General features: G+C 35.7%; 1 protein-coding gene across 3 annotated transcripts in view; it reads left to right on the forward strand.

Moving 5' to 3' along the window:
- EMC2 (ER membrane protein complex subunit 2) overlaps positions 1–16,292 on the forward strand; it is a 46,827-nt gene that overhangs the window by 10,435 nt on the left and 20,100 nt on the right. For all 3 annotated transcript variants that reach the window (XM_061994949.1, XM_061994948.1, XM_061994950.1), the window contains exons 3-5: positions 709–773; positions 5,125–5,210; positions 7,700–7,757. In XM_061994949.1, the coding sequence (XP_061850933.1) occupies positions 709–773; positions 5,125–5,210; positions 7,700–7,757 (209 nt within the window). The remainder of the gene's footprint in view (positions 1–708; positions 774–5,124; positions 5,211–7,699; positions 7,758–16,292) is intronic.

Below are 16,292 nucleotides of genomic sequence, written 5' to 3' on the forward strand. Positions count from 1 at the left end.
TTCTTCTCATAGAAACTATTTTTTGGAAAAGAGAGGGCCTTTGTTATTTTTATTTTGTATTTTATTTTACTTTGTGTCTTTTATTTTGGAAGACATTTGCTTCTGTTTCAGTTCTATGAAATATTGAGTGCACTTGATTTTATTTACATGACTTCAAAACAAGTAATATTCTAGTACTCGCATTACATACTTCACTCAACCATAACCTCTCTTTTCTGCCACTAGTGTAGCTATACTGTTAAGTTCTTTACTTTCAAGAACTTGATAGGCCTTGAACAGAAGTAATGTCATCTGTCATTGATTTAGAGAAGTTATTCAACTCCAAGAAGACGACAATGTTTGTAGGACTTTCAGCAATGAAAGAGTTAAGGGAAATTTGTTTTCTTTCTATCCCAAGTGGCTGTTCTCCAGGTCCTAATGGGGATCTGCTTAGAAGACTGCAGCTACATTAGGAAAAGCAGAGAATTAGAACTTTTTTGCCTTTCAAGATGTCAAGAGGTACTTTGTTACTAAAAGCAATAAAATGGCTTAAACGTGTTTTTAATTAATTCCAGTAGTTTCTTAAAATGTCCCTACTTCAGTAGTGATCCACAGGAATAGAAGGGGAAAACTATACAGACAAAATTCATTAATCTTATTTATGTTGTAAGTGTTTCCCATTATCTTACAAAATAAATTATCTGCATTTAATATCTGTTTTGTGTCCAGTTTGGATAATATATGAACAAGTGATGATTGCTGCCCTGGACTGCAGTAGAGATGATTTGGCATTGGTAAGTGTTCAAGTTGACTTTTCCCTCAAACCTTAAGTTTTCTTCATGGATATCTCTTCCAGATAGTTCTTTGGACAGTTTTAGGATATTCTGAACTCCATAGCTTGGACTTGTAGAATATCTATCGAGAAATACACTGCTGGGAAGAAAGTGCCTCCACCCACCTTCCCTAACGTGTAACTTTTGTTTAGATAGATCATGTCTTTTCCAATAGCCATGAAAATATTTACAGCTACTCTGGTGTGGGCTAAATATCAAGAATAATATTGAAGTTGCCATATTGTACAGAGAGTGTTTGTTTATTGAAAACCTCTCAAATTATATTGGGTTTTTGAATGTTTTGAGGTAAAATGTCCTGTTACGCATTTCATATTATATATCGTGTTGGCTCTCATCAAAGAAAGTCATTGACATATTGAAGCAAGTCTTCAAGATGAATAAGGAACTGGACTGCATAATGTATAAGGAAAGGCTGATAGATCTAGGATTGTTAAATCTTGAGAAAGCTAAGTAGGAATTTTTTTGCTGTCTTTGAATGAGAGGGTATAAAGAAGGTGGAGAAAGATTATTGTAGATATGCAGGAAAACCAAATGTGAAAGATGTAAGCTGCAACAGAGGAAATTCCAGTCAATGGGGTTAGTGGACATTTTGAGACAAGAGGCATCTCCTTTGGAGATGCTTGGAATTGGATTGATCTATGCCCTTGCATTCACTTGGAAGCTAGCTCTGTTTTGGTTCGATATTTGAAGTAGGTGACCTCCAAAGGTCTCTTTCAATCCCAATTATTCACTGATTCTCAATAAAAATATTGCTAATTAATATTTGGGTTTAGCCAATTTATATGGAAAATTATTTCAATTATGTAAATAACGGTTTAGATAAAATGAGTTTATTTAGAACTGTAACACCTGATCACTGGATTAAAAATGAAAAAGTACTAAGACGAACAAAAACCCCAACCAATCTTAGCTAATCCTTTTGAAGGCAGCAATTGAAAAAGACAAATGTTTTGCAGGCAAATTTTAATAATGTTTTCATTCCTCCATCACAAAACTGAGGAAAACCTGCAAGCTTGTCTTATGCCCTGAAAGCCAGCAAGCTTAAGCTTATTCTAAGGAAAAGCAAAGGTGTTTTTAGGAGTCTTGGTCTTATATGGGGAACTGGGGGTTACTCTTCCAGTGTCTTGTTCTGTGTCATATGGTGAAATGCCCCATAAAGTCTGAGCTTTTTCTGATGTCGTCTGACTAAAACTTAATCGTCTGTTATATACAAGGGTTCAGACTAGAGGATGTAGATGGAAAAAGGACAATTTGAAAGCAGGCAGAACTAGGCAAGTTTATTTCACATCCCGTATGTACAAGGTAAAAATAGAGTACACTGGAAAATACAGCACAACACACTGAACTTGTCGTGAACCCACTGAACGTCCCTTTCTTTTCTTCCTCATAAGAGAATACTGTTGTAGTATAGCTGTCTGTTTAAACAAAACCAAATAGACATACTGTTTAAATAATTATATTTCTGTGTTCTGATTTATATCTAAAACAGTTTTGGTCTTTATTTTCAGGATTGTTTTAGGAAGACTTTCATGAAATTGTAGAGGGAGGCAGTGTTGAAAGATCCTTTGTGAAACACTATTTTTACTAACTCTGGCAAGGATTTTAAATTTAAATTTCTGTACCTTCATAGGAGTATTGTTTGAAATGGAGGAGTGCAACATTTTATATGCAGCTCAGAAAAGAGGTTAAAAGCTTAGAGAGACATTTAGTTGGGTTTTAATTTTTTTTTTTTGGTAATTGATTTATAATAAAGAAGTAATTAATTCAAACAAGTCAACATCATATGTGGCTTTTTGCTACAGCTGCAGCCCCAAAGTAGACAAACAGCTTTGGAACTTCTGTTTTTTAGCAGTGAGCTTTTGACAGCTGTGAAGCATTTTGCTTAGGGGGATAGGGCTCATCTGCTCCAAATGAAGAGACTGGGATGTTTTTCAGAGTAATTTATCTGACTTTAGTTTTTTATTTTTCTTTTATTACTGTTGACTTCTCTGTCCTGCACAAAATGACCGTGTAATGCATCATCTGCAGCCAGCCAGTCCTTTCACGTGCATGCTTTAGTGAAATCACCTACTGTTGGCAGGCACTTGCACTACTAGTATTTTACACGCTAAAGTCCAGGTTTATATTTACTTTCCTTTTTCAGACTTTTACAATGAAAACCAGATGGGATTAAAAATATCAGAAAACAAAATAACTGCAAATTTAAGTTTTACATACAAATTAGATTTGCTTTTGTAGCTGCTGAGTGAAACTCAAAAGTCGATTATTGATGCAGTGCAGAACCAGTCTTAGGTAACATAAATGATTATGGGGATTATAAGTTAAATTCAAAAAGAGGACATTCGGTGCTGCTGAGTCCAGCAGCATACTTTGAAGATTCAACTAGTATGGTTTATTCATGCACTTTTGTTTTCTAAAGTGTCACAGCGAGTTGTTTGTGACTGTCTCACAGCTTTTCCTGTCACTTTATTGTGTCTCCTCTTACTCTACAGGAGTTTATTTCGGCCTTGTGGTTGCTGTATTCAGTTGAATAGTGATTGTGCAGTTAGATCTAATGTGAACAATTCCGGTCTTGACGTACTCCTGCATTGGAGTGCTACTTCATCTTATATTGTTGAGTGGGTTTTTCTAGATGTATAAGTCTATCCACAGATTATGGAGTTTAATATTATTACAAATGTTACCATTTTGGACATTTAAAAATTTTATTGATGAAAAGTAGTGCATGTTTTTATACTGAAAATCACTGGCCTTTGGGATTCTCAGATCACTAGGCCACAGGGCAGATTTGTTGTCTGAAAATTGTTTATAAAATATGGAAGATTGTTTGTACTGTAAAAGCTGGAGTGAAATTACTCTTCAGGAGTTTTCTGTAAGTTTTCCTGTCTTTTAAGACCATTCACAAATTAGTTCAGATGTCAGGTAACGTGCTGCCAAGTACACGTAGTTTTTTGTGACCGTTTCTTGTCCAGAGCAGCAGCAGTTCACCTAGTAAACTAGGTGAGTGCCAGTAAACTGTTTCTGTACTAAACCTGCATCTTACTGTGTGAAACTGTGTTGTTAAGATCATGGTTTGTTGTAAACTAAGATGATCATGACCTGATCTAGGTGACCCTGCTTCTGCAGGGGGTTGGACTAGATGATCTCTAAAGGTCCCTTCCAACCCCTACCATTCTGTGATCCTATGATCATGATTAAAATATTCTATGCTTACTTGAGGCTAAGCATTAACTTATTTGATTACTGTTTTCTTTCTCTCCTTTACTTTTTGCGTGTGGAGAGATGTGAAGGTTTCTCTTTACTGTGTTCTAGCAACTTGCTTATCTACAGAAACAGATAGGGAATCTACTCATTTTTACTGATTTATTTCTGTATTTTTCCTTTGACCAGTGGATGTGACGAGATCGAAAAGGTTATGTGGATAGGCCTCTGTTAGAACCTTAAGTCTGAACAAGTTTATAAGCTGAGTTGTGTAAATAAAATGCCTGGAAAAGGAGGGTTGTATGTGAAGCTTTTAATGTGATTCAAACCACTGGTCTTTTTGAGAGCCTGGGGACTGCCCTGCCTCCCACTGCAGTGAGTCAGCTCAAAACTTTGCACTGCTATTTAGCCACACTGATGATATGGTTAGAGTTAGTTTGCTCTGGGAAGCTGTGACTCAGTCCCTCAACCGAACATCTTTTTTTGCTAATCCAGAGAAATCTGTCTGTGATGAATTTCTTTTATCCAGCCCAGGTGTCTGATTGATTTCAAAAGTTAGAAGCTATGCCTCTCTGCCAGCAGGCTCAACCCAAGCCAGTGACAAACATTTTCTTTGGATTTCAATTTTTGTTTTAAAAATAAACACACAGCATAGTATTAGCATGTTCCATTGTAAGGTATCCATTTATTAAAGAAGCATCACATAAGCTCTTACCATCTTTTTTTTACTGTCTTCTGTTATTATGAGACAACTAAGTAGACTTGAAGTTTTAATAGTATCAGAATTGTTTTAGTAAGTGAGTTTAGTTTTCTAGACAAATAACTATTTCCAAGAAGTTCTGATGATCTAATGACCTGTATGGAAAATACTTCTCAGAATTAGCCTTCTAACAGAAAGAAGTTTCAGTTTCTGAGGTTCTCTTTATCAATACATTTTATTGCTTATTTCAAAAGTTGGTATTTACTTTACTTAGAAGTGCTATTTCAGGTTGTTGGATTCATCAGCTAAGAAATTGTGTAATGTTTTTTCTTTCTATCTTCCATGTAGATCATTATATTCACAGTGGTATTTTTGGTTTTATGTGTATAGTTTTGTCTTCAGGAGCTAAGACGTCAGTTTCCTGGGAGCCACAGAGTTAAACGATTAACTGGGATGAGATTTGAAGCTATGGAAAGGTAAAACCTGAATTAAAAAAAAAATACTTTCTGTCTAGAAGGGTGCTTACTATTTCTTAAAAAGGATTCCAGGTACTATAAAAACATGACAAAGCAATGCCATATTTCATGATCATATTGGCAGTTTTATTGCATTTTTGTGTGTACCATGCAGTGTTAAATTTTTGCAATCTTCCCATCAGACTTCGTAGATTAAAAGATCTCTTACTCGACGATGTAAGTTAGCCAAACACCAATCAATTCTTTAACAAAGGCTGAGAGCCATAGAGTTCATCTCACAGAGCCAGAGTAGCGCACAAAAATGAATGCCAGCATTTTTTTGCCTTCATTGTTCTCTTATGCTCCTAACTGCTACAGGAAGTATCTCTTTCTCCTTGTTTTCTGATTGTGGATGAGTAGAGCTTAATATGGAGTAAATCTGTAAAGTTAGTTATAGAAACAACTTAAAAAATCATATGGAATAGAATAGCAGAACCTGCATTCAGACCGACCTTTTTGAAATGACCTATAGAAGGGTTACAGCATACTGAGTTTCACAGGGATCAGTAAAATAATGAACAGAACTTTGCAGTCTTTCAAAAGGAAGGACCTCAGGGTTTGAGAGTCATCGTTATTGTCCACCTTTCTCTTTTGGATACATCTTTGGTATCAACATTCTATTCTAAAGCTCTTGTCTTGGGTGTTGAGAGGGACTTCCAGCTTCGAGGCCTTTGAATGGTAGCAAGTCTGTTCCATGCTGCATTTTGCAGACAGAATTGGTGAAAGTTGTAGCTTCTGGGCCATCTTAATAGGAAGGAATAGGAGCTCAGAAGTAAACCCTAAGTGCCTTTAAAAAAATAAAATAAAAAAATTAACAGGTGTTCATCCATTACATCCCTGCAAAAGAACTTTCGAATGTTACTTGATATGAGACACCAGTGAATGTCCCTTGCTTGGGTCAAAAAGAGTGAATAGCTAGCAGGAGAAGTCTTTGGGCAACTAAATGTTCCACATTTCACATTCACTTTATAGTTAATACACATTTATGAACAATTTCATTAATTTTACCTTCTTTCTGTCTTGATTTGATGTAGCATAGGAAGACAGTGAAGAGAATGGCAGCAGATTTTCTCCTTTCCCAAAAGCTATTCAAGTGCAAAAGATCGTAGTTCTCTTTAGGCCTAAATGACTGCGTTGAAGATGTTACAGCATTGGAACAGATCTTTGTTGGAGGCGACTACTGCAGAACCATTATGTATTATTTCAGCAGTGAAGTGAAACTAAACCAGTTTTCCAATAGTGCTCATAAAAATTCTCCACAAAGTGTGTCTGGCAGAATTGATTGAGATAGAAATATCAGAGGAGCAGAGACATTAACAAAAGCTGATAATAACAAATTATATTCAAAGATTTGCTCCAGAAATCACATAAAAAAGAGACTTCAGCTCTAGTTTGTCTCTACTAGGAACCCTGGAGAAGCCTGTCTCTCACCACTGTATAAAGGAAGCCTAGGGAGATTTAGGCTGGAGGGATCATCACACTTTGCATTGATCGATTGAGATTCTTAGCTGTTCTAGGAGTTAAGATCCCACCTTCATCAGCAGGAAGAGGAAACAGGGAAGAGCATCCTTGTAGACTGAGACATCCTTGTAGACACTTGCTAATCAAAAGATTAGTATCGTGGAACTTCATCCTATAAACCTGAGACTACAACCATCATGTTCAGTCTTACAAAATACATTGGATAAAGTAGTCACTAACAGGGAACACATATACGGAGTTTTACGGCACATCTGCTGAAGTGTGTAGCAATCATCTTCTACTTGCTTCTGACTTTGTGCTTCCTTTCACATTTTTTCTTCATTTGTCCAGTTTGGATCATATGCAGGACTGTCTGAACAAACAGATCTGTTTCCCAGAAGATTTACAGCATTTATGTCAGCTGAAGTAACCTGTTTCAAGCATACTTCAAATAGCAGAAATAATTAATAAAGTCTATGTAGTGATGGTGGAAAACATTTTCTTTCAAGATTTATGGTATAGTCCAAGAATGGACTGTTGTGTGAATCCCCCCAGTTTGCTGTGTGCGGCTGCTTATATTTTATAAAATCATAAGAAACTCACATGAAGTTTGAAATTACATTAATGAAGTGAAAGATAATTTTGAATGGCTTTTGAAATTTTGAGGTTTCTGTTTCTTTGGAGAAATGAAAAGGAGAATAGGGTTGTGATGGTTGTACTTGTTGGGTACAGAAAAAGACAGGAGAGTAAGAACTTGAGCGTAAAATATTTAAGGTGCTACTGAAACAGTAGTCTATGAAGCAGTTTTTATCTCAGTAACATAAAAGTACTGCCATTCATATTTAGCACTCACAGGAGTTTTGTATGAATACAGTTTGCTTAAATATATTCAGGGTAAAAAGTGCAGAAGGGTTATTAACTGTTGCAAGAACAGTCAAAAAGTCAGTAGTTCTGTCTTAGAAATAAGTGTGAATCATTTCTTTGAACAGGTATGATGATGCTATTCAGTTATATGATAGAATTTTACAAGAGGATTCTACTAACACGGTAAGTTTAAAAGATTTTTTCTGAACTGCAGTGGTTTGTGGTTTGAAATTGTGATAAAACTTTGTTGATTTCACTATGGAAAAATGTATGTCTATCTTTGTTCCTTCGATTTCCTGGTGTAATAACCTGTGTTACCTTCATTAGAACAAATGAGATTCATTTCGTGGTGAGAAGGTATGATGTAATAACTGCTTAAACAATTAATTTAGATGACAGGATTATAACTAGCAACCTTTCCAGCATTCTTAGAAGGGTTTAGACAGGGACATTCTGCTTTTCCATTTGTCCTGGATATTTGGTATCTAAAAGACCAATGTAGTATGCCATGTGTCTTCTGTCTTCCTAATACTTAATCTTACTTAAAGATTAAGTATGAATACACTCAGGTAGTGCTTGAATAGCAGTTGTTTTGATTTATTATCTGGGACATTTTACTAGCTTTTGAGTCAAAATTCTATAAAGCTTGCCAATTGTATAAAACAATATCTGAGACAGACTGTACTGTACTTATAAGCATTTTTTGAATACTTGTTGTATAAACCACTTTGAGCTATTAGATGGCAAAATCAAAGTCTAGGGAAACTTGTAGCAGTACATTTCCATGCATTTCTTTCCACAAAGATTAAATGAGAAACACAAAGAAACTATGGAGTTCTAAATTTTGATATCAAGTGTTGCAAAGTCAATTAATTGTTATTAATTATTGTCAGTTTTAGGGTATATGTTTATCTTTGTTACCTGGTTTTTAGGAACTCATTCTCTTTACTGGGTAAACTTCAGTGTAAATGGAGTACTTAGGCTATTACAGATGTTTCGGCAGCCTCATGTAAATGTTCTTTGATGTATTTTGAATCTCTGCCTTTTTTCAGTCAGCTTGTTTGATACGATCTGTTAAAGAGGGGAAAACCCACAGAAGGACAGATAACTGGGGCTAATTAGGGTATATCAAAGCTGGATATAGATAAAGTGCCGTCACTTCAACGAAGTAAACCATTAAAAACCACCCAGAAAAATTGAAAACCAACAACTCAACAACCAAATTACTATCTAAAAACACCAATCCAGTTACTTTTAAGGTGACACATCTGAAAATGTTAATACCAAGCACTTGGACAGCAGTGGTAGGTGCCTTTTAGCAGTGATGGAACATACAGCTTCTGTGCAGGGTAAAAAAGAACTCTTTCAGTTCTTCACTCATTTTTTGGTCTCACTAGAGTGGTCCTCCTTGAACTGTATTCTATGAGACAAATGTAGGTGATCTGAAGTTGTCCCTTGGAAATCTGTAGTGGTTTTGAGTAAAAGTTTGAGCTCAAGGTCCATAGCTGTCTGCAGTAAATGTTGATGAATTTTAGTGTATGGCCCGAAGAATTTCAGAGCCATTAAGTCTTCAGACTCATGTTAAAATGAGATGGAATCCATTTTCAGTGAAGCCACAAAAATGAGTCACTTAGGTGGATATTTTATGACCTTTTGCTGAAGCCAGTGAACCACAGATCTTTGAAATACACATTTTTGGCAGTTATGCTCTTCAGCTGTCTCAGCATGGCTAACGTCACCTGAGTGATTTGCTGGACAGAACAAAATGATATACCTTAATATGCATGGCTATTTTATAATTTGGATTTCCTCCTGAACAAAATTATAAGGATCAATAAAATGGCAATACTTAGAAGCATAAGATGTAAATATTGGAACAGCTGCATGATCATTTGGATTTCTTAAGATCTGAGAAGTGGAGTGCTAAATGCAAAGGAAAGGTTCCTTGCTATGCAGCTATAGAGTCAGTTGGCTAAGTCATGCGTGTGAGGAGTGAAAGCTAAATAGAAAGTTTTGATAAATTGTTATGTGCAAGTTTCTTTATGTTTCTTACCTGTTAATTATTTCCATGCATACATGTGGCTGCCTTACGAAAAATAAGTATTTCAAGGTTTTAAAAAAGAAACTGTTGCTGAGTTTGTCTTGGCATTCACTTTACCTTACAGCAGTTTCCTCTAGTTTGCTGACACATGGAGTTGCTTATATACTTTAAATGTTTTGGCAAGTGCTCTAAGTGGTACACAGACGTTTGTTCACATGAATCATGTAATAATCAAACTTTGCATCGAGAGACAGATTCAAATAGAAGCATGGAAAAAGTTTTTTGAAAAAATTACTCATTTTATACACGTAGCAGACTTCTCTATTGTGAAAAGTGAACTTTGAACTCCAATTATATAATGAACATTTACACTTTCAGTTGAGGTTTTGTTACATGCAAAACTGACATCAAATTAGCAGTAATTATTTTATTTCTTAGGGTAGAATTCAAAGTACTCTTTGTTTATAAAAAGTGATCATCTCTATATTTTATGTCACTATGAGCTAACTTGCTGAAAAGGATGACTCATTTGTTAATGTTGTCACTTCAGAGGTTGTGTTTCATTTTTCAAAGCATGTAAGCATTGAGTAAGAGTCTGTCCCTTGTTTAAAGAGTTTGGTGAATGAAATGTGACTCAATGCACAACTTGTGTGTATTTTAATAGGATAAGAATGCCAGTCTTACTCATTCTTATCCATTTTGGTTGAAATGAAGGTTCATTAGAGCTGTAGCTGGCAGATTACTCTGTTATTAAGGCTCTGTACCCTTTTCCATTGTAGGAACATTTCTATTAATTGTAATTTAATATAGGATCCATTTGAAAATCTTTATACTGGTGCTGAACTGTGGCTGAGTAGTTCGTAGACATTCAGATAAAGCGCTTAGTCTGTTTCTCAGAACAAAATAAGGGGGACATTGTCATTTTGGTGTGGTTGGTAGAAAGAATTTTTTTGTTTGTTTTTGTTGTTAATGTCTTTCATTGAGAAATCCTGGTCCTGCTTTGCTTTGGTGAGAGACCTTGGATACCAACAGGAAAAAAGCTCTTGGTTTAGAAATGAAGCTTTTATCATACTATGAGAAAACCTTCCAAACTGGCTAAGTTGTACACATTTGAAAATCTGTGCTTCGTGTTCTCAATAGAGACTGCTGGAATTTTTGTTAAATGCATCTTCTTAAAATCCTGTGTGTATGGAGCATGATCTATCCCAGGCTACAGAGACTAAGCAGGACTTCATTGCAGTTGCTCCTCATGGCGGTATGGCTGTGGGAAAGGGGCAGAAAGTCAGGAATCTCCCAAGTGCACACAAGTGATAAGCAGAATGGAAAAATCCCATCCAGAACAGACTGAAGAGAAGAAGCAAAACTGTGAGGACCAAAAGAGAGAGGGACTAGTAATGGAAGATTAGGTGGTTGGTTAACAGGAGAGGTCAGGTCAGATATAGGGGAACAGATGGCTTGAAGGTGGGTCAGAGCAGAGGGATTTGTATTAACATTTAAGTCTTGGGTGTTGGGTTGTTTTTTTTCTTCCCTGAAAAATAATTGAAAAATCACATTTTGCCCTGAGGCACTGTATTTTCTGCTGTCAGTAAATAGCTTTGAGACCTACTGGTGAAATGTCTCTTATTCCCTGTAGTACCTGGTGTGCATTAGTTCTGTCAGTGACTGCTTTAGCTCTAATAGTTGAAGTCATGTAGCATTTGTATGCTGCAAGTAACCAAACTTGTGATTCTGCGAGGTGGATTTTCTGTTCTTTCACTACAGAAAACCCAACTACACTTCATACCTTCTGGAGATAAGGTGAAATACTCAACTATGCTACTTAAAAAAAATGCCAGAATCTGCTTGCTCTTAAAATGCCTGGTCTTTTGAAGTAAGTAGTTACTGGTTAGCTGTATCCTTTATAAATTCACATAATACAGTGTCTAAACTTTGATACAATATTTATTAGAATCTGAAGTGTAATGCCACATTCAAACTCTAGGCATTTTTAAATCACAAGTTGATCTTCACAGTGTTGTTGGTGGTCTGGATACTACATTAAGGTTTTTATTTTGGATAGATTCCTTGTGTAAAATCAGTAGGAAATTTGCATGGAATTGAAGTATCTGTATTTTCTATTTGATACGTAAGTCCTTCATTCTGGGAATGGAGCTCGTACATGAGAACCTTACAAATGGAAATAGTATCTTGAATGTCTTTTTCCTCACATTTGTCCCACAGCAGCCGTGTAAGATGAAATAGTACTGATATGTTACATACGGAGAGCAGATGAAAGCCCAGTTCTGCAAAATTATTCAGGACTCAGTTCCTAAGCAAACAGATAGCTATCTGATTTTGCTGTTGATTTCAATTCTGTAATGAATATTAAATGAGGAATTTTTAAACTATGTGTGTATGTCTGTATAGGATTAAGTTGTATGCCTTTTTGCATTATTTTATACTGGCAAAGATTCTGCTTTTGGGAAGAAATTTGAATATAGACTCTATTTTAATTAGTTACCTAATAATTTTTGTTAATCAGACCCTTCTTGAGATGGCCAACTCAGGAATGCAGAGATGGGTGATGAGAAAAGAAGTTTTGTTAATGTGTTCAAGACTTAACTTGGTGTGTAACACACTCCATTATCATCATTGTGCAACTACAGTTGCTTCTGATTCTTTCAATTCAGCCATCAAGAAGATTGCAGAGCACTTGGTCAACACCAAGGGAAAGTGAGATAACATACAAAGTTCTGCCTTAATGGTAATCCACAGAAAATCTGATGTCTTTATTGGGATAATTCTGCGTCTGTTTTTCTTGTCTTTTTTTTCAACTAAGCTTTTAATACAAGAAAGTGTATACGCTTGCTTAGCTTAGGGCATGTGGATAAACTTATTAACTTCATGGATCTAGTAATATAATTGTGTGAATGAAGAATTAAAAAGCTGAATTTTTAGAACATGATAGTGTTCTGGTGAAGCTCTTGTCTTTCAGGATTTGTAAAATGCTTCACTAACAACTCTGTTTATAGGAGTGGGCAGGAACCAGTATATGCACATGGTCACATTAAGTTATGCTTTCCTTTTTTATTTTGGGCTTCTTTTTCTAGCAAAGCTGGACTTGTTTCAGAAAAAGCACAGGAGGTGTTTGAAGATGTGTGGTAGTCCAGATGCTAGAAAGATTGAGATAAAAATCTTAGTAAATAGACAGCAATTATATATCAAATATCCAAGTTCCTTCTTTCCAGCACCTCCCTCTGTCCTTGTGTGTTACTACCATCTTGACTGTATAGGTAACTTTTTTCCCTAGTTCCTTGTCTGTGCTAAGTAAGATGAGAATAATGAGCACTGGATATCTTTCATCCAAACAATGATAGTTGTTTAAAACTCCTGCAGTAGCTGTGCATTCATTTTGAACACAGATCTCCTGTGAAGTTCTTGCAGCTTTGTACAATTATCTGTAGGACTCTTCAAGTTGCAAACAGGAAAGTTGCTCACCGATAGTTCCCAGGAACTGATGATTAAGCTGGGGATGCACTATGTGGATCTTAAAGAAATGTTTTCTTCTTTTAACAGAGAGAGTGATTTACCTTTGTGAGAGGTTTGGATTTTTTTTGTTCAGTCATGATTGTTGAAGTGAGAGAGCAGAGTGACATTCTGGTATTTTCCCTGTGTTTTACTTGTTTAAGTGTAGCGCTTTTAAGCGGTGATGGAGATTTTTACCCTTGAAATTAAGTTTGAAAACATAAAACCAGCTACACTGGAGTCATGCCAAAGGTCCATCTGACTTTTCCTGTTTTTGACAGTGACCAATAGCAGATACAGGAGAAGTGTCTAAAGAGTGGGTCAATTGCAGTATGCTGTGGTTTGTTCTACCAGTTTCTTCACCTTCATGTTATATTTTTCCTGTACCAGAAGTCATAACAATAGCTCTTCGTGAAATTTCTGCATTGATTTGTGAATTTTTGTAACTGCTTTTTGAACTTGTGTAAGTTCACACATGGTGGGCACGTGGCTGCAACATTACTGAAAAGTTCAATTTTGTTGTTCAGTCATGGATTGGGAAATCTCTCCTGAGTTTCTTTCAAACCTTCAATCTAACAATTTTATTTGAATCTCCTAATTCATCTGTTATGGTCAACAGTTGTTTTCACTTTATTCATGCTCATGATTTTAAGGATCTTTTATATTTTTCTTCCTTCTCAGCTGAGCAGTCTTAATCTGACGAGCAATTCTTATTGCAGTTCTGTGCCTTGAGACCCTGCTGCTGTTCTAAGTGTCCTTTCTGGTTTGTTTTTTTCTATATTTGGATGAAGGAGAGGTCAGAACTGCAGTCTATTAAAAGTGCAAGAACATTATGGAGTAATACAATGACAGAATGATGCCACTGTTCCATTGCCTTCTGTATTCTTTTCTGATTGCCTTCTGTATTCTTTTCTGATAATTCCAGTATCACAGAACTGTGGAGTTTAGTTTTGGGAATGTTTCTTTTGTTTGTTTTTTAAAAACCTCTTCTGAACATTGAATTGATGTTTTATAGAACTGTTTATTGCAACTCCAGTATCTGCTTCCTAACTGGGTAAATGCAGACAGCTTTTCTATGTGTGTTAAATTAGTATTGTTTTATGCTCTGTGCAACCCCTTATCTAGATTAAATTTCAGAGACTGTTTTATGTGCTGTTGTTGGACTTCATGGGCTATTGTTTATTGGATTCTTACAAGAATCCTGGAGAACGTTCACCTTTACTACTTAAGCTTTGTCATGACCTCTAAAGAAGCTGCTTCAACTCAGCAGCTCAGTGCCTGCATAGATCCATTTGGCCTGATTTAACTGTGTTCCATGGTTAACTGAAAAATTCTCAGTCAAGTAAGAGTACATTTGTAATTGTGGTATTATTCAGATTCTGGTATTTTTTTACATCTGTGGAATTATTTTCCTTTATTCCACTTGTTTATGCTTCTGTTTTCATTTACATATTGCAAGTTGAAGGAAATTATTGTGATGTATCAAGCTCTTAGGCCAAATCCGCTTTTTCTAAAATCATAGAAACTTAAGGCTCGGAAGGGACCTTGAAAGATTATCTAGTCCACCCCCTCCTACCAGACCAGAACCACCTAGAGTAGGTCACACCTGGGCAACCTGTTCCAGTGCTCGTCAGCCTCACAGTGAAGCTTTTACTTAAGTTTCTTTGGAACCTCTTATGTTCCAGCTTGTATCCGTTACCCCCGATAAAAACTAATTTTAAAGAATTGGAACATTTATTTTTAAGATGCAGAAAATAGCTTTTTTAAAGCTGCAGTAGTTACACAGGTCTGAAATTGTTTGTTTCTTAGAGATACCAGTCCCCGAAAACCCTCTTTCTAACACTTTCTATGCAACTATGACATTTAGAATAGTCTTCGACTCTCTCTTGGTATGCTTTACTAATCGAATGCAGAAGTTGATAAATGTTCAGCTCCTCACTTCACTTGGAGCCTACTTTATGCTAATTAAAAAGAATGACAAATGGAGGATTAGTTATGTGTGCCAGATTGAGGTTTATTAGTCTTTAAAAGAATTAGCTGAGAAAGGTTCACTGTTTAACAAATAAATGACGTACTAAAGTACCTTACTCCATGTGATACTGATTATGGTATAAATGTTTCTTTAAGTTGGCATATATTTTTCGATTAAGATCACTGGATTTAGAGAATAAGCCAATAATCATTCTAGCATTTTGTTTTAAAGTCTGGAAAATTGATAATGGGAATTCCATGTCATAAGTTCTGCTTGGTCAAACACTGCAGATCTTGTTGCAACGCTGAAAGATTTCCCTTTTCATTTAAGGAGAAAGGAGATTGAATTATTTTATCAGACTTGTTCTTAAAAATCTTACTCTGTGATATGAAGAAGCAAAATTTAACTCTTGAGCGTTATTTTTTCTCTTTAAATGTAATTTTGGCAACTTTTTTGATGCTTTGTAGATTTCAAAATAATCTCAAATCTTGTTGTTAAAAATAAGTTGCTAATGAACATTCTTAGTGTACTATGTGTATTACAGTCTTTTACTATCTTGCAATAGGTGCCCTAAAAATGATATTTTGAAATGGCAGATTTTTATTAAAGATAGATTGAAGCACGACAAAACATATTTGTTATTGCCTTGTTTTCTTTTATCAGCTGATACTAAGGCAGATAATAAAGCAGTTAAATTAAATATATGCTAGGTAAGTCTTCCGTAGAATTGGTGGGAATCTGACTTTCCTTATCAAATAACTTGTTTTTTTGTCTGGTAAAATGGTTATTAGTGTTGGCAGTGGTTCTGCATAGTAAAACATTTTGTTCAATTTGATGGAAAGAAAGAAAAATTGTTATGCATGTAAATTGTCATTAGTTATGCCTCTTTCTTCAGAATGCTCAGTAAGCATACTGAGCATGAGCCCAAGGTCACTGAGGGAGAAACAGGCACCCACAGGGAGCTAGATAGAGGCTTAGGGACACATCAGTCAGCATTAGAAGTTTACAGCACACAAGATGGCCCTTGTCTTGGGGCCAGACCAATGACTACTGGAGTCATTGAATTTCAGTTTTTATTTTTTTTTAAAAAGATAGTCTTTGTGATTCAAATTAAAACTAGAAAGGCAGATGGAACAATAGTTGTGAATACAGACAAAAGCAGTAGTACTTTGTTTTCATGACTATTTTTAGCCTGTCTTAC

This window comes from Colius striatus, chromosome 4, assembly GCF_028858725.1.
Source record: "Colius striatus isolate bColStr4 chromosome 4, bColStr4.1.hap1, whole genome shotgun sequence".
Lineage (NCBI taxonomy): Eukaryota > Metazoa > Chordata > Aves > Coliiformes > Coliidae > Colius > Colius striatus.